This window comes from Platalea leucorodia (genome assembly GCF_965183815.1).
Source record: "Platalea leucorodia genome assembly, chromosome: Z".
Taxonomy (NCBI): domain Eukaryota; kingdom Metazoa; phylum Chordata; class Aves; order Pelecaniformes; family Threskiornithidae; genus Platalea; species Platalea leucorodia.
Window position 1 is genome coordinate 63,517,800 of NC_138858.1, and position 17,770 is coordinate 63,535,569.

At 36.3% G+C, this 17,770-nt stretch overlaps 1 protein-coding gene across 3 annotated transcripts in view; it reads left to right on the top strand.

Moving 5' to 3' along the window:
* The window catches only part of FER (FER tyrosine kinase), a 201,410-nt gene that overhangs the window by 145,977 nt on the left and 37,663 nt on the right, over positions 1 to 17,770 (top strand). For all 3 annotated transcript variants that reach the window (XM_082337550.1, XM_082337551.1, XM_082337552.1), the window contains one exon: positions 2,282 to 2,405. In XM_082337550.1, the coding sequence (XP_082193676.1) occupies positions 2,282 to 2,405 (124 nt within the window). The remainder of the gene's footprint in view (positions 1 to 2,281; positions 2,406 to 17,770) is intronic.

Below are 17,770 nucleotides of genomic sequence, written 5' to 3' on the forward strand. Positions count from 1 at the left end.
CCCCAGGGTTGATACTGGGTCCAACACCATTTCATGTCTTCATTAATGAGCTAGATGATGGGGCGGAGTGCACCCTCAGCAAATTTGCAGATGACACCAAACTGGGAGGAGGGGCTGATATGCCAGAAGGTCGTGCTGCCATCCAGAGGGACCTGGACAGGCTGGAGAAATGGGCTGACAGGAACCTCATGCAGTTCAGCAAGGAGAAGTGCAAAGTTCTGTACCTGGGAAGGAACAACCCCAGGCACCAGTACATACTGGGGGCTGACCAGCTGGAAAGCAGCTTGAGGAAAGGCACTGGGGTCCTGCTGGACACCAAGTTGAATGTGAGATAGCAATGTGTTCTTGCTGCAAAGAAGGTGAATGGTATCCTGGGCTACATTAGAAGTGTTGCCAGCAGGTCAAGAGAGGTGATTCTTCCCCTCTACTCAGCACTGGTGGGGCCACACCTGGAGTGCTGGGTCCACTTCTGAGCTCCCCAGTACAAGAGAGACATGGACACACTGGAGAGAATCCCATGAAGGGCCACCAAGATGGTGAAGGGACTGAAGCAGCTCTCCTAGGAGGAAAAGCTGAGAGAGCTGGGACTGTTCAGTCTGGAGAAGGCTCAGGGGGATCTTGTCAATGTATATAAATTGGGAGGGTGCAAAGAGGATGGAGCCAGGCTCTTTTCAGTTGTGCCCAGTGACAGGACGCGAGGCAGTGGGCACAGAGTGAAACACGGGAGGTTCCCTCTGAACATCAGGAAACTCTTTTTCACCGTGTGGATAACCAAGCACTGGGACAGGTTGCCCAGGGAGATGGTGGAGTCTCCATCCTTAGAGACACCCAAAAGCCATCTGGACATGCTCCTGGGCAACCAGCTCTAGGTGACCCTGCTTGAGCAGGGGGTTGGACCAGAAGACCTCCAGAGGTCCCTGCCAACCTCAACTACTATATGATTCTGTGAAAACAGAGTTTTCTTGCTTTCCTTTAGTATTAGTGTGTTTACAAAAAAAGGAATCAAGCAAAATGGAAACAGTGGTTTTTATCTATAGTTTATCAGGTGTTTATTTTCTGTGACTTTTCATTAAGGGACAGCCTATAAAGCCATCATATCCAGATCTTTTGCACTAAAAGAAACCCAATCCCAGGCAAAATGAATAAACAAAGCAGTTGGCAGTTAAGGTGCTAATCCATTTCACAATTACCCCAACATAATATTTGAAGGATATTACAGTTACACTTCATAACAGCAGACTTTTTTCTTTAGTATTCTCTTATTTTATTTCTTATACTATGAAATATAAATAGAAATGGCCTCCTAAGAAAATCCCGTATGAAACTTTTAATATATGGTATCTTTTCACATTGCTAAGAAAGGCAGTATATAAAATTGTGTAACAGTGCATTACTTGCAAGAGAGAATCGCTATAGTCAATTCAGTGCAAAGTGAAAAAAAACAAAGACTGGATCAATGGCTAGCTACACATTGGCAAATAAATAGTGTGATGTGGAAAGCTCCACTATGATTTTTTGTCTTTGCCTGGAACAATAAAATATATTTTAGAAAAAAGTCTTTAATACAGTTATATGAATGCAGTGTTTTATAATGTCTTCCCTGCTTCTCTTTGTCCTTAATCAGTTTTTCAGAAACTTATTTTGCAAACACAGATTCCCTTCTGGAAATCCTCCATGCTGACCCCTTCCCCTCCTCAGACAAGAGGAAGCAACTTTGTTCCTCCAAGGCAGAAGACTGTAAAGTCATAGTAATAGTTGTTTGCCTTCAATTGCTAGTGTCAAATATATAGTTATCATTGCCCAAGAAGTAAAACACTTTGGTACCCTCCAAACACATCAGTGTAGAATTTGGGAAACACCACTGCAAATGATCAATTAAAAATCAGTTACTCTCATGTAACTGTTAGGAACTAACCTCTTTGTTCACAATTTTTATAAACCCCTACAGCAACCATTCTGTGATTAGAGAAGTATTTATCACAAATTATCAATTGTTTTTGTCAACAATTTTCATATAAGTCTGTATTTAATGTACACTGGTGAAGATTTTGGGTACATGAAAAACATTCTGTGCAGTTTTCTCTTTTAAGCACCTAGTATTTATGGGAAGTTAGGGAAACTGCATTTTGAAAGGTGAGTTCCTTCCTTTTTCTTAGACTAACCTCAAACTGATGGGTTGAGGAGAACGGCTAACAGCTGCATTTTGTTTGCACCCCTAATGAGAGATAAATGTGAGTATCTTATCTGTTGTGTCTCACTGTCCATCTGTCTGTTTTTCTAGGAGGTGATTTCCTGTCCTTTTTAAGAAAAAAGAAGGATGAGCTAAAAACGAAACAGTTGGTGAAATTTTCATTAGATGCTGCTTCTGGTATGGCATATCTCGAATCTAAAAATTGTATACATAGGTAAGTAAGATATTTTTTCTTACTATTGTAATTTTGATCATTGGAAATGCTAGCTGTTTAGGTGTATATGGTGCTTATTATCAACAGGAGTGATCCCTACAATTTTAAAAAAAACCTACACTTTTTCTGAAAGGAGGTCATTATTGCTTGTCTAATTCAAAACTGTTCTGTTCATTTAGGTAAAAATAAGTACTACATTGTTTGATCTGTATAGTTTGTTGCTATTAGTGTAAGTTAATAATGATTTTTCACCATAATAATTTGCATTATAAGGAGCATAATTCATACGGCGGCAATGAATCATAGCAAAAAGCAGTCTGTGAGGCTTATATCCTATCTGAAATTTTACCAATACTTGCATGGCCCACAAAGAAGTTAAGTTATGTCTGAAGTGTGTTTCAGTAAAATTGACAGATTTCTCAGATAATAAAGGGAGAAAAACTAGAGTTCTGTATATTAAAATATTAATTGCCTGGACTGCTTTCTCTAAAATATGGAAGATTATCAGGCATTATCCTCTTGGGGTACCTTATTTCTGTTCCTACCATTCCTTTTTGGTGTTTCTTCTCCAGTTTGCCATGGAGCTGCTTATACTCAGTGTATCAAAGGGAATGTACTTAATTTCCACCTACTTTTCTCAGAATATCACAGTATATACCCTACTACAATGATACGGCTGAAATACGAGACATAAACATGATTATAATCCACTTTACAGAAAAATTATGAAGAACAAGTTTTGATTTGTAATATTGATGACTTACGCTTTGTTTTCTAGAACATTTGTAGGTGAACTGTGTGCCACTTCACTTACATAATCAGCCCATTTCACATTTAGCACCATTCTGATGAATGCTGTTATTGGAGATCTGAGTGGCATTTCTCTTAGATTTTTATCAACAGTGAATTTCAATCATGCAGGTCAAGAAGTAGATTTATCTTTAAAAACATTGTTCCAAGAAGAGTGAGCTCAAAATGTATTTGTAAAATCTTACAGTATTATTGTTGATTATTACAGTATTATTTGTGATGCCTGCAAAATATAAATAATTTTAGAAACAATTATTTTTGAGAAGTGCTATCCCCACGTCCCTTTTTTTTTTCTTCGCAGAGTTATGTTCCTATGTTGTAACAAGTATAGATGACAACGTGGCTTCAGTGTATCTCTGAAAGACACACTGGTAGTTGGCAGTGAATAGGAAGAGCTTTTGTTAAGGTGTGTTTACAGAGCTAATAGTGATTCAGAGAATATATTTCAGAGAGAAGATATATGTAGCAATGTCTTACCATACGAAGATTTCATTGTTTCATTGTTTTCAGTTAGAAAGCTGAAAACAAGTGTGTCATATAGATCCTAGGTCAGGAAAAAGAGCTGTAATCTAATCTGTTTTGTTAGTGCCATAGACTTGCCAATGCACACCACCTGGCTTACACATCCTATGGTACAAGTAAGGAAAAAGTTCTTTCCCTGTTTACTTTTTAACTGTCAAAATCTTCACAAAATTTATTTATTATTATCACAGATTGTCACAGGAGGTTATCAGAGAGAGCTACCACTTTCCTTAAAGGCAGAAACAAAATTTTTAGTAAACCTATCCTGAAGAAAACTACAGTTTTAAAGTGCAACCAAGGAAGCAAACAGTATCTTCAGGAAAACTGCTTACTTTTATGAAATACACAGGTTAATAAATCAAAATATGCATTTCCAGTATTATTTTACCAATCTTATTTTCTGGGATATTCAGGATTGGTTTTGGTTTTCTGTGGTTGGCCATAGTATGTGCTTATTATGTTTATGAGCTAATTCTTCTGAGTTTGATAGGTAATCGTAATGAAAATTTCTGAATCAGGACAACAACCAACCAAGTTTAGTGATTTTAGCAGTAATGATAGAGCTGCTTCTGGTTGGGGATTTTTTGAGCTACTAATACAGGTTAATTGGCAAATGCTTACTCTAGGAAAGTAGCTCATGAAGTTCTAAAATGTGTTTTACCAAAGGCTAAACTGCATTTTAGTAGGATTAGCATACATAAAATTTTTCTGGGTCTGTTCCCTGTTCGAGCATTTATCCAGGATTTCTGGGCACCCTGGGGGATGGCTGGAGATACATTTGTCTAGAAACCCTGTCTGCCACAGAAGAACAGAACATCTGTTGCTTGCTGGGTACTTTGAACCTGTTGCACACCAGTGGGCGCAACACTCTTGATGCTGTGTTGCAAATACGCTAAACAAGGGAACGAAGGGCTAGCAGGGAAAAGTCAAACTGTCTAGTTCTTTGTAAGCAAGCTTTTAGGTGTTCAGGACTCAGAACCCCACTGGAGTTTCAGCCCCCCCTTACCCGAGCACTGAAGGTGCAGCTCTGTGACTGCATGGTCTGTACGAGGAATTTGGGAGCCCTTGTTCCCTCCTTTTTAGGTCAGGTGAGACAAACTAGTCACAGGTAAATTTAATGTTGAGAGCGTGTAGATTAGAATGGAACAATTTAATTCGTAGTACAAAGAAGATTTAGCACTATGTAAAAAGAATAGTAATTTTTTGAAAGAACAATAAATTTGTTCTTTTTTGTCAGAAACTTCATCAACTGAACTGTTGATGAACTGTGTTCATCAGGTAAGAAAGAGGTAAGAAAATTAACTAGAGAAAAAATGGACTAAACAGGAGAATGTTTTTTATTTTGTTTAAAATTCCATAGGCTTTGATTACTATTGCTTAAGAAGGATCAGTAATATATAATTAGAAATAGTTTCTGTGGTGTAGGCTGCAGCAAAACAAAATTGTTTTGCTTCATGCTGTTGTTTATATGGAGTATTCTATTTGTTGTTTTAAAGGTTTGTTCAGACTGCTCACGTGGTTTTTTAGTAGTTCAGGTTACCATAATTTAGTACCGTGTACATTTGACTTGCTGTTAATTTGAAACTAAAGGCTGCTCAGAAGTTTATTAAAATTATTTTTAATGCCACTTTTTAGTTGTAGCTTCACTAGCTACACTTAGCCTTTATATTTTAAAATTCTGCCTAAATCTATACTGGCTTTCTGAAAGTGCTGTTGGAGTAATACTTTGATTTAGCCTTTCAGTAGTGGGGCCAGTGCAACAACTAATATCCTCTTTGTTTTCTGTTTTTGTGTGTGCTGTGGTGTTTCAGTAGGTACAAATATAAAGTTTAAATTTGTCAGACTTAGAACACATAATGCATGTGAGTGATTATTTGATCTGCATTTTCATCTCCTCTAGCGTCCAGATATCACTTGTTCTTTGCTCTCTCTTTGTTCTGTTTAAAGAGCAGAAATGAGTGGGCTTAAAGGAAAAAAAAAAGCTGCATGAAAAGATGTTATTAAAAGAAATAAAAAGAGTGGTTGAACATATGCAGAAGAATGTAGTCATTTAATCTCCATTTAATTAACATGAGGTTGAAGAATGGTTTCTTGCTTTTCATTGTTACCATATGCTATTGTTTAGATAGTTCAATTTTTTCTGTTAATTAGAAAACAGATAAGGATGGAGATGTGATAATTTCAGTTGGTTCAATAAGCATTTATGAGTGGTCTTCTTTTCCAGTATTCGATTTGCATGTGATGAATGCATTTGTCCATAATTTATGTTTAGTTTCCAAACCAATCCTGTGGTAGTAAGGAGAGAAGCTCCAACTACCTGATTCAGAGAATTCGGACATACGTATTGTTTGTTTTATTTCCCCCTCCCTTTACTGCCATCATTTTGTCATGAAAATAATTCAAATTATGGTAGAACTCAATTGGAAAAATATTTTAGTATTGAGAGAAGCAATTATGTGTAGGACTTCCTCTATTTTTGTCATTTGATAGTTGGTACAACCTCTCAAAATCAAAGATACAGTTAGGTCTTGAAAATATTTCTATGTGGAAAATTGTGTTGTAGCTTTATCTACAAGTAATACAAATTCTGACTGAAACTAGCAGAAATATTTTTTTTTCAGTTAGCTACTGTGCCCCTTGATAGTGTTCTGCACACAGTTTCAGTGCTTTACTTAAAAAGTAGATTGATTTTTACCTTGTTTAAGAGCTTTTACAAATGTGTTAAGAACGAGTTTATTTTTTTAAATAATTTAATGTGAACCTCATGAGGTTCAACAAGGCCAAGTGCAAGGTCCTGCACATAGGTTGGGTCAATGCCCAGTATCAGTACAGGCTGGGAGATGAATGGATTGAGAGCAGCCATGCAGAGAAGGACTTAGGGGTATTGATAGATGAAAAATTGGACCTGAGTCGGCAATGTGCGCTCATAGCCCTGAAAGCCAACTGTATCCTGGGCTGCATCAAAAGAAGGGTGGCCAGCAGGTCGAGGGAAGTGATTCTCCCCCTCTGCTCCACTCTCATGAGACCCCACCTGGGGTACTGTGTCCAGCTCTGGGGTCCCCAGTACAAGAAAGACACACACCTGTTGGAGCGGGTCCAGAGGAGGGCCACAAAAATGATCAGAGGGTTCGAACACCTCTGCTATGAGGAAAGGCTGAAAGACCTGGTGTTGTTCAGCCTGGAGAAGAGAAGGCTCAGGGAAGACCTCATTGTGGTCTTTAACTAAATAAAGGAGACTTAGAAGAAAGACAGAGAAAGACTTTTTTACCTGTAGTGACAGGTAGCGCCAGGACAAGGGGCAACGGTTTTAAACTGAAAGAGGTTTATATTGAACATCAGGAAGAAATTTTTTACAGTGAGAGTGGTTAGACCCTGGAACAGGTTGCCCAGAGAAGTTGTGGATGCCCCATCATTGGAAATGTTCCAGGTCAGGTTGCACAGGGCTTTGAGCAACCTGATCTTGTGAAAGATGTCCGTGCCCATGGCAGGGGGTTGGACTAGATGACCTTTGAAGGTCCCTTCCAACCCAAACCATTCTGTGATTCTATGGTCTATTTACATACAGAAGGTTTTTCTCTGTCTTTGAATCACGGGCACATTTAAACAATTTTGAAGATGCATTATTAGGAGAGAACTACAACAAAAGTTAGAATCTTAAAAGTGATCAATTAATAAACATTCCCAATGTCAGTTTTTCACTAAAGTTACCAGCGGTGGCCTTCAACTATATATCTGACGAATGTAGCGTAAAGTTGGTATTCGATTCAAATTATTTATTTTCAATATATGCACTATGTGTGTGAGAAGATATGGACTAACTGCACTCAAGGTATATTCTTTAGGCAAGTTTTCCTTTCAGTCAATGCATTTATGTTCTGGAAGTCTCCCATATTCTGGATTAAGATGATCATCATTGGTAAGATAACCATGTTCTGTGGTCCAGTTCTTCCATTTTTAGTCATATTACTACTGCTTCTTTTTGCCTTAGTTTTCAAGCCATTACAAACCCCACATTAAATTAAAAGTGGGTGGTTTAGCTTCATGCTATGAAATACTGCCTCTGTGGATGTTAATTCAGGATTTCTATAGTTTTCATTACATATGTACCATTTATATTAATTACATATAACTTACTAGGAAAATACTTGCTTCCCTGTTACTAACCTAGTTTACCTGATCTACTCTGCTCCCAGAACTTTTTTTCGTCTTCAGTCTGGTAACTGCTAATGTAAAGAACTTTGGAAAGTGGTGTCAGAAGTCTTTCATAACCATGAATGCCTTAAGAAAGATAGTCTTTCCTTTCCTGTGAATCTTCCATTTCTTCCTGGGACAATAGTTCAGCTACCACAAAAAAGGATGAAAAGTGATCCCATTCAATTTAGAATAGGTGCTGTTCAGTTTAGTGTGTCAGTAGTGATTCATGTCTCTTGGGAGCAGGAGAGTGATGGTTTAGCCCCAAAACTGAGCAGGTCTCTCCTAAGGAGAGGGAATAACCTGTCTGCTTGATTTCTCTGCCTAAATCCAGTGGAAGACAGGAGCTAAATACTTGTCTGTGCCTGCTTTTGGCTGGCTCCAAGCAATTCAGTGCTCAGTGGAATGGCTGCTTTGATTCTGTTCCGAAATAGCTTATTCTCCTTGAGCACAACGTGTTTCTCTGAATACTGCATTTCCTCCTGGGGAACTGCAATACCTAAGACCTTTATTGCAGTTTCTGTAATTTTCTGTGCTGATGATGACTTAAGAAAGGCTACATTTCGGTGGAATGAGTTTGCCTTTCTATAAACTAGATGGACTCTTCAAGGTTTATTGTGCAAGCATTAATTTGCCATTATTAATTAGCTTTTTATGATTCATTCAGAACTGCATGTATAAAATTAAGTGATGATGCGAGATTCCATTTCTATAGCTTTCTTTCACAGAAAATATTTAATCATTTATTACTGAATCAAAAAATTCTGTACTGTTGCGTTAATAATAATAGTTGATCATGCTTCAATGAATAAGTCTTTCAGAGAGTAATTGTCGGTAGTACAGTTGAAACACCACATAAATGTAATGAATAATCATAATTTCAAGGCTTATTTATAAGATGATGTCTCTGCTTTATATAAAATGGTGTTTCAAAGCATGTTTTTTACAATATGAATATTAGAAGTATTTCCATTCTATTTAAAGTTAAAACCACAAATGGGAACTTTGATGAAGAACTGTTACTTTCTGTAGGCCACTTTATATAGGTACATTGTTAGTGTTAAAAAAAAAAAAAGCCACGAAAATTTATTTTGTCATATCTATAAAATAATTTTTAGTCAAACTTTGAATTTCATTGGCACATTACAGTACCATGTATTGAGCTTTTATTTCTTAATATGGATGTGCTTTATGCAACCATCCATGTTGTCTCTTAACTAGTAAGCTTTTTTCCACTAAAAACAGTATTTCCACTGACTTTATTAGATTATAAAGATACTGTGCAATTATAGAATTGCGGGTTTTACACAGGTTATTGATTATTTTTTATTTGGTCTATTGGTCATAAGAGGTATTAATGGAAGAACCATTACAAATGCATAGTGTTTATTTGGACAAATGATCCAGATTGCAAGTATACAGGAAGACTGCAGAAGCCCTCCTTCTCCCAGCTTTGTTATGGTTTGCTGAGGATCTACCTGCTAACTCTTTCCAAAAAAGATGAGTTCAAAGAGCAGCTCTTGGGAGTCCTAGTTGTTGCTAAGCAAATTAAGGAAGTGTTGACTGTTGCCAAAACAGTGGCGCTGCTCCCCTCGCCTCCCCTTGCTTTGCACTCTGCTTCTAATGCAAAAAGGGAATGCTGCACCAGTCTTTAGGCTGCGGTGTTTGCTGACACTCTGCTAATGCTGTACCAAGGCGCATGGAGTCTTCAGTACGTCTCTGCGCTCCAAGGGTGTGATGCCATTGAGGTAGTCGGTCTGAACAAGATCCTTTTTTCATCAGTGGCTATTAAAACTACATTCCGGACCATAACATTTATCAATACAAAGGTGTCAGTGCTTTCAAACACTCCAGGAAATTATTCTTCATAGTTTTCACACTACTATGTTTCTTCAAAACGTGGTATTTCCAACCCTAAAATAACTAATACAATGCTGTTCAACTGCTGTCATCTAGGAGGAGAGACAGGTGAACACTGCTACGTTTCACTCTGCTTGCCATATAGGACTAGATTAGAGTATTATATACCAGGTTTCAGCTTTTAAGAATAGATTTTCAAGGGTTGTCAAGGGGTTTTTTTCTGCAATTTCAAGTCGTCTCCACTGTCACACTAGTAAATGTGGTTTGATCCTAGAGAAATCCATTTACAATTAAAGTTGAATCAGTTCTGAATTGTTACTTCTGTTTGTCTGAAATCTTATTTGAGCAACGTGATTATTTCTTTCTTTAATGAGCTTGTATGATTCTGATCTGAAAGTATTAAGGAAAAAAACAGGGGAAACATAAGTATCCAAACCCATTAAATTAAATATTATGAATATTGTATACTTTAAACCCATTATAATAAATTAGAGAGATTATTGAATTCTAAGTATGCTGTAATGTAAGTGGATGTGAACTATGATGAATAAAAAGTGAGCTTCCTTCTAATCTATTATCTGTTTCCCTAAGCTATTGAATTCTGGCATGGCTGAATAACAAAAGATTTTAAAAGGTATAGGAATACAATTTTTCCTTGCGGACTCTGTGTATTTGTTAGAGAGCTTGCTTCCCCTTATGTGCTTTATTTGACATCCACCCCACCCAGCAAATTAGTTATCTCAGATTTAGCTTTACTACAGCTGTAGAAGGCTTGTGATTAGAGTAACAGATGCCTAGATGGGTCAGAGTATGATATAAGAAATGACTGAATACATTTTTGTTTACTGTAAATCTCAACACATCATGCTACCTCAATAAGACCATGCTGTCTTTCATATATTCCTGAATTATGCTTGATGCAGTCCTGTTACCAGAAGAGTCAGTGGTCACAGTATGTAGGAAATATATATTTGAATTGTGGCTTTTTAGAATTATTGTGTTACATAAATAAGCAGTAGATTACACATATGATTATATTAATTTAATGATTGGCACATTAATGATAGAACTGGAAGTTATGCTTTTTTTTTTTTTTTTTTTTTTTTTTTTTAAGAATAAGACTTTATTCAGCTGCTATTAGGACAGATTTTGTTTACCATTGGGAATTTCCAGCATCAATTATCTCTACCATTTGCTACTCTTCTTTTTAAATATTAAATCAGAAGACATCTATTAATACAAGTGCAAAACAAAGTTGTTGTTTAACTGTGGTCATTCTGAGGCTAATAATAATAATTCATAGTTCCCAGAGGCCAGTTTAGTATAGGATATTAGATTTTGCTGTTTCTCAGTTTGGAATGGCAAATTGAGGTTTCTTCATATGAAATAAATAAAGATAAATCAACTTTTTCTTTCCATGATTGATTTTCTTTTAATAAGACAGTTATAACATTTCATCTTATTTAATTGAAATTTCCTTTAGGCTTCATTTTATATCTAACCAATACACAGTTTATGTATCAGCTGAATGGCATCAGGGGTAATCTAGTATGATCAGCCAAAGATAGTTCTTTGTATTAATGTTTTGAAGTGTCTGTTAAAGGTTTCAATGAGGTTGATATTTTCATTTTACGATAAACTTTCCCTAGTGCTCCCTATTCAGCTTGTCCTTGAATATCATCCTTTATGTGCTCCCGTAAAATGGGGAAAATATCCAACTATTTCAGACCTCTGAGATTTCAGTATGTCACTTTTCCTAGGATGATGATTTAAAATGTCACGTAGAGTTAAACTAAAGATAGTAATAGATAAATTGTTTGTCATGTTATTTTGTAGACCTAGTTATTTTTAAAAAAATGCAATGTCCACATTGACAATAAACTATTCTGATAAAAATATATGTGATGATAGAATTCACCAATAACTGCTAATACAGGGGAAGCTGAAAATCTCTTATTTTTCACGGATTCAATTTTTGCTTTCTGTTTTGGTACATCTCATCTTTCAGTTAGCAATTAGAGGTTAGATTTACCATTAGAAGGCAACTTCCTCATTCTGATAGACTGACTCTCTGTATTGTATTTTTAAGGAACCATGAGTGTTTCGTGTATTTATGTATAACGTATATGTGACCTGAGACCTTAATTCAACACTTGGAGATTTTGTGCTTCTGAAAAAAACTAATAGAGCAGCCCAGGTGAATGAAATCTTTTGACTGGGAATGAGAGCAGAACATGGTTTTCATTCAGACTGCCCCTGCCAGCCCACCCCAACTGATGTGTTGTCCTGTCCTGCCAAAGATTTCCTTAGATTTCAGGGCTTCCATGGGCACCAGAGTTTCTTGGCCTCTCTGCTCTGTCTTTTCATTAAAGAAAGCATGATACATTGCCATGTGGAAAGCAGAAATGACACTCGCTGGGTTTATATTGGATGGAAGTTATTATATACGCCGTTTAACTGGGAACATCCTTTTTCTGAACTCATCTGCATTGAAATTAATGACCTTCCAGAGGTGATACCTGTAGCTGAAAACACCTATTTTTTACACTACCAAAACCCATTCTTGTTTTCTTGAAAGTTCATGGTACCAACTCAGATTTTGTTATTGGGGTGGGGTGGCAGGTCATAGCTTGGGTTTTCCATTCAGTACATTCATGGGCACACTGCCAGATCAAAATTTACCTAATATAACTTGACATGATAAATGAAAATAAGAGTAATAATATTGAATTAATAAGGTAAGTATTAGCATGGTATCCAAGTTCATTTGTAAATTAAATATTTTGCACTATTAATTAGTTTTAAAGAATTACATCCATATAATCCACATCCTTGTTGTAATGAAATGGTCAATGCCTGAATGATAACGTGACTGAAAATCACTGAAATATAAGCTCTATAATCAGAATATTTGGGGGAGGGAGCTGTAGGAGTAGTTTACATATGGGAGATGATGATAACTTTCCAGGCATTTGCCCAGTCATTTGTGGGAAGGAGTGAGGCTGAGCATGGAGCTGGGTTCCTGGGCACACAGAATGGGAAGATGATTTGGCACCACAAAGGAAGGACATGAGAAATCCTTGCTAAGGAGCATATGTTGTATACCAATGTAAAAGGAAGGAAATGTGCCATTTTTAGATTAATATTTTGTGAGAAAATGAGCCTAAACACACTTTTTAAAGTTTCTTTGCTTTCTGATGGTCCAGGGCTTCTCATTCTGAGATTACATACCTTTCCTTTCCATTGTCCCTACCCTTCCATGTTTTACTGCATAATTGGCTAAGGTGTGAATAAGAAAAAAAAAATTGCAAAAGGAAAATTTGTTAGGAAGGAAACCTTATTTGTTCTTGTTACAGCATAGGTAAAGCACAACTGTTTTACTAGCTAGCTGGTATTTCTGCTGTTACATGTCTGAGTGAGTAACAATGAATCCATTCCCAGAAATCTCAGATAATGGTCTGGTCTTTCTGCCGTGCTGAACTCATATTTGGGTCCCAAGGCTCATCAGAGTTAAGTGTCAAAAGCTGATTAGAGAAAGGATGATATTTATTGTAAGAAATCAGAAGAAATTCTTAGGTTATAAACTTCATAAGAAATTTCAGAGAAGGTATAGTTTTTTTCTTGTTACAGAAGATGCATATTATGAAAAATATTTAATTTTTTGCCTTGGTGGAGTTGAGTCAGTGTGTATTTTTCTCATGAGGTATCCCTGATACAGAAAATTCCCTCTATAAAAATGAGTAAGCTTTGCTAGAAATAAAGCAAATGGGACTGAAAGAAATGTAAGCAGATTTTCTTAGACACCCTCATTCTATTTAAAAAGCTGTAGCATTTTAAGTGTTATGGTATTGTGTTAGGGTTGTTTTTATTTAACTGCAATACCACTTTCTTGTTGACAAATATTAGGAATTTACAAGTATTATTCAGACAAAATCATTTGCATAACATCTTTTTAGAATAATAAATCTACTCACTGCATGAGACTGACAGGCATTCTCTGATTAAGAGGTGAAAAGTAAAAAATGAGAGTACAGGATATTGAAACCAAGATAAAAATAACATACAGCTAGTGTTAGTGAAAGCTGTTGTGGTGATCATAAAGTCATATAGCTTTCCTACATCATATAAATAATATTCTCTCTGCTCTCATAGTCCTGTTGCAATGGAGAATAGTGGATGAAATGTAATTACTTTCTATGGTAAATGTAAAAAGTTTAGTGACATCTACTGTTTAGAGAAATAACAAGCCTTAAGTTCACAGTCTGTGAATTTGTGTCCTGTGTTATACAAGGTCAATAAAAGCATGTGCTCTGGAACTGTTGTCAAAAGACATACCTATACACTTTATGCAGAGGCAAGTACAGAAAAGAGAATATTATACTTTTGATATGTGTGCAACACTAATTAGGTTGCTATCATCTACACCATCTAGACATGTCTACCTGATATCTTCATTTTAGTTTCAGGGGATTCATTTTTAACAGTTCCACATTCTCTTAGCTTTTATTACTCTCAACAAGAATTTTAATTTCTGTGACTTACTATTGAACTTTTAAAGAGGTAGCACAAGAAGTTCCAGTATGCCATCAGACGTCTTTCTCCAGATTTTGCTAGTTTGTGTAGACTAGTTTCTTTGACTAGGAAAAGACATAATTTGCAAATAATTTGGAAATTCCCTAATGTCCTCCAGAGAGTAGAAATGCAACCTAATGTTGAACAATGTAAACATTTACATACCCTTTCAAGAATAGCTCTGTTACCCACTTTATGAAGTATCTACCTATTCTTTAAACAGTGTTTTTTGAATGGATTTAAAAGTGAAGTTTGGACAACATTGTAGCTTTAATAATAATAATTAGGAGGAAATGGAAAGGTGTGAATCTGAAAGTATCAGGAGATATCAAGGGAAATCATTCAACCAAGGGTCCTAACCTCCCACTGAAATTCAATAGTAAATGAAAAGCAAGAAGTAGGGCCTTAGATGATAATGCCTGCTTTTGCTATACTTCAATACCTGTTATTTAACAAGTTGTTGTAGACATTGCCATGAAGCTACAGCAGTAATTCTTCTCCATTTAGTGTATTTTGGAGTTCAAAGTTTCATATTAAATCTGCTCAGAAAGTTCAGGCACCCCCTCATCAGATACCGTCAGATACCATCAGGTACCAAATACTTCACAACCAGGAGATGCAAACCATGTTTGTGGCTGACTATGCCACTGGTGGTATTTCCACAGGATTTTTAAACTATGTTTTTGGTAACCTGTACCGAAAAGAAAGATGGACTGCACGATTTCATTTTTGCAGTGGGTACAGGAGGCATTAGTGGTAGATGATAATCAACAAATTAGATGATAGGATAAGACAAAAGCAGAAGAAAATGGATTGAGGAGGAGAGGAAGAATGCAGTCAACTAAATGCCATTCACCTCAGAAATGAGGTACGGGATTCTTCTTTGAGCATAGATCATTGACCAGAGGTAAGCATGTGCGTCAATGTTTGTTTAGTAAAGCCAAAGCATGCTTTCGCGTACACTGTTTTCTTTTCTTTAGGGTGTAGAACTTTTCCTGTTTTATTTCTTATAGCAGAAAATTCTAATTAGTGTTTCTAGAAAAGGAAATATATGTTGCACTAAGATATAATGTATTGGTTCAATATTTTATTGGCTTCCTGATACTGATTCTTGACATTCCAGAGAAGAATGTACCCCAGTTGTCTCAGATAGGAAACTACTTTCATTTTAATAAAAAATTCTTGGGCTGTATGTCAATAGTTATGAATAATAAATTCCCAAATTACTTTCCTGAGGAAAATAAACATACTTCCTTTTTCTAATTTTTGTACAGACATACATATATTTATATCTGCATACTAGGTTACACCTGTTGTGTGGACTTGACAAAAAGTTTATCCACTATTTTTTTCAGATAGTACTAGTGATGATATACCTTACTCTAAGGTAGTTCTTCCCAGTGCCTCGGGAGGTCTTTCAGAAGTGCCTCTGAGCTTTACATTGCTGTAGTTTTACCACTGAAGTATTACATTCAGCGTAAGTGTGTGGCTGTGTACATAGTGAAAAACAGATGAAGGAAGAATGTGAAATGGGTTTTAGTGTGGCTTCATGAAAGAAGTCAAGTTTTAAAGTTTATGCAACTGAAAAACATTATGTTTTAGAGAATATATTACTTCTGCGTGATCATAGATAGCATATAGTTCTACATATCAAATAACAAAAAAAAAGCTGTTTTCCAGCTTATTGTTGATCTTTCTTTGAGAATCAAGACATTGTTCTCATAAAGCTGAGAGAAACTTAGGTGAAGTTATGCATGTTCAGCTCAGTTCGAAGGTAAATTCAGTTCCAATAGGTACTGCTCAGAAAAAGATTCTGAACAAATTTAATGCATCTTAAAGCAGTTGGTGAGAATGAGTAAAATAAAACATACAGTAAGCTAAATGCATGTTACATTCTCTCACTTTTTGTCATTGCTCTGTAGTTCTCAGCCTCTTTCTATCCCGTTTGGCAGAATTATAGTGCAGGAATATGCTTTTATGAAACATTTTTATATTGCTGTGAGTATTGGTTGAAATAGGGTCTTACTCTTTGTCAAAGGCTATTTCAAAATCCCTTATGCAAGGCAGCAGGCAGTGAAGAAAGCCTTATCGGCATGTTAACTGATTTGGAAGATTGAGGGAGATCATCAAGGTGCATGGAGCTGTAAGAACTGTTGAATCAACATCACAGTATTTTGTTGTTCACAGATTTAAGCTGAGTCACTCAAGCCTGACAGAAAAAGCTCCTGGCAAAGCTGGGTGTCAGATACTTCATCAAGTCTCGTGGGTTCTGGGAAATAAAAATAGATCAGTGAAATAAGGGCCAAGTCCCAGTTTTGAAAAACTATGTATAGGCATTAGGACGGCAGAATAAGTAAAAATACTTGATTTGAAAGGCTTCCTGCTTTTGGAGTAATTTCTGGGCAGGATTTTGGAGATCAGTGCTTCTTAGTAGTTAATTGGTTATAAACATCTCCATTCCCATTCCCTAACAAATGAATTGACTGTCCTCCCTGTTTGGTGTCACAGACCTTCCTGACTTCTCATTCACTTCCAGGAAGCCACCCTTTCTTCCCATTATTGCTTGTGCAGACCGTCCTTTCTTGCACATGATTATCTGGACTACTTTCTTATTCTCCTTGCAGGATCATGGATGGAATCATGAATTCCCACTCCATCCTGATTTTCTTTTACTGAGACCACCCTTGCCTCCCTTTTTTATTGCAAATAATCCTTATGGGAGCTAGTGTAACTGCTTAGATAAAAAAGTAATCATAGATATGAGTTTAATTTCTCTCTAGCTTGAAATGATCAGGGATTATCATGTTCTTGAATGGCAATTCTGAGTGTCATAAACAGACAGCAAAATTGAGATGACAGGATCTCCCATGCTGCTATTGTCTTATTTTAGCTGAACTCAAGCTAAATATAATATTACTGTGATCACAGATAAATTTATTTATCCTGGTTATTTATTAACATATTTTAATTTCAAAGGGTTTGTTTAATTTCTGTATATATCAATATTATTCTGTAACACAGCTGGACTTCAGTTGTAAGTTGAAACTAGTTGTTTATAAGTTTGTAAGTAAATAATCATCTTTCCTACCACAAGAGAGCATTGTAACCTTCAGAGTCAGGCAGACAGAACTCTTGGAAGACTGTAAAACTTATGGAAGATTTTTCTTTGTCAAATATAAAGACATTTTTTCCTTATATGGGCAGTTGTTGCTTTTTCTAACTATTAAGTAGCTATTAAATTGAAGTGCTTCAGCTTCCTTTTGGGGAGTATTTTATAGCAACTGATACAGTGCTAGGTAATGCTTTAGATTTGACAGTGAGCCAGTATTTTTCTATGATAGTTTTAACCTATTCTTTTACAACTACACAGTTCACCTCTACTGGTGTTTTGAGCCCCTTGCAGTAGATCT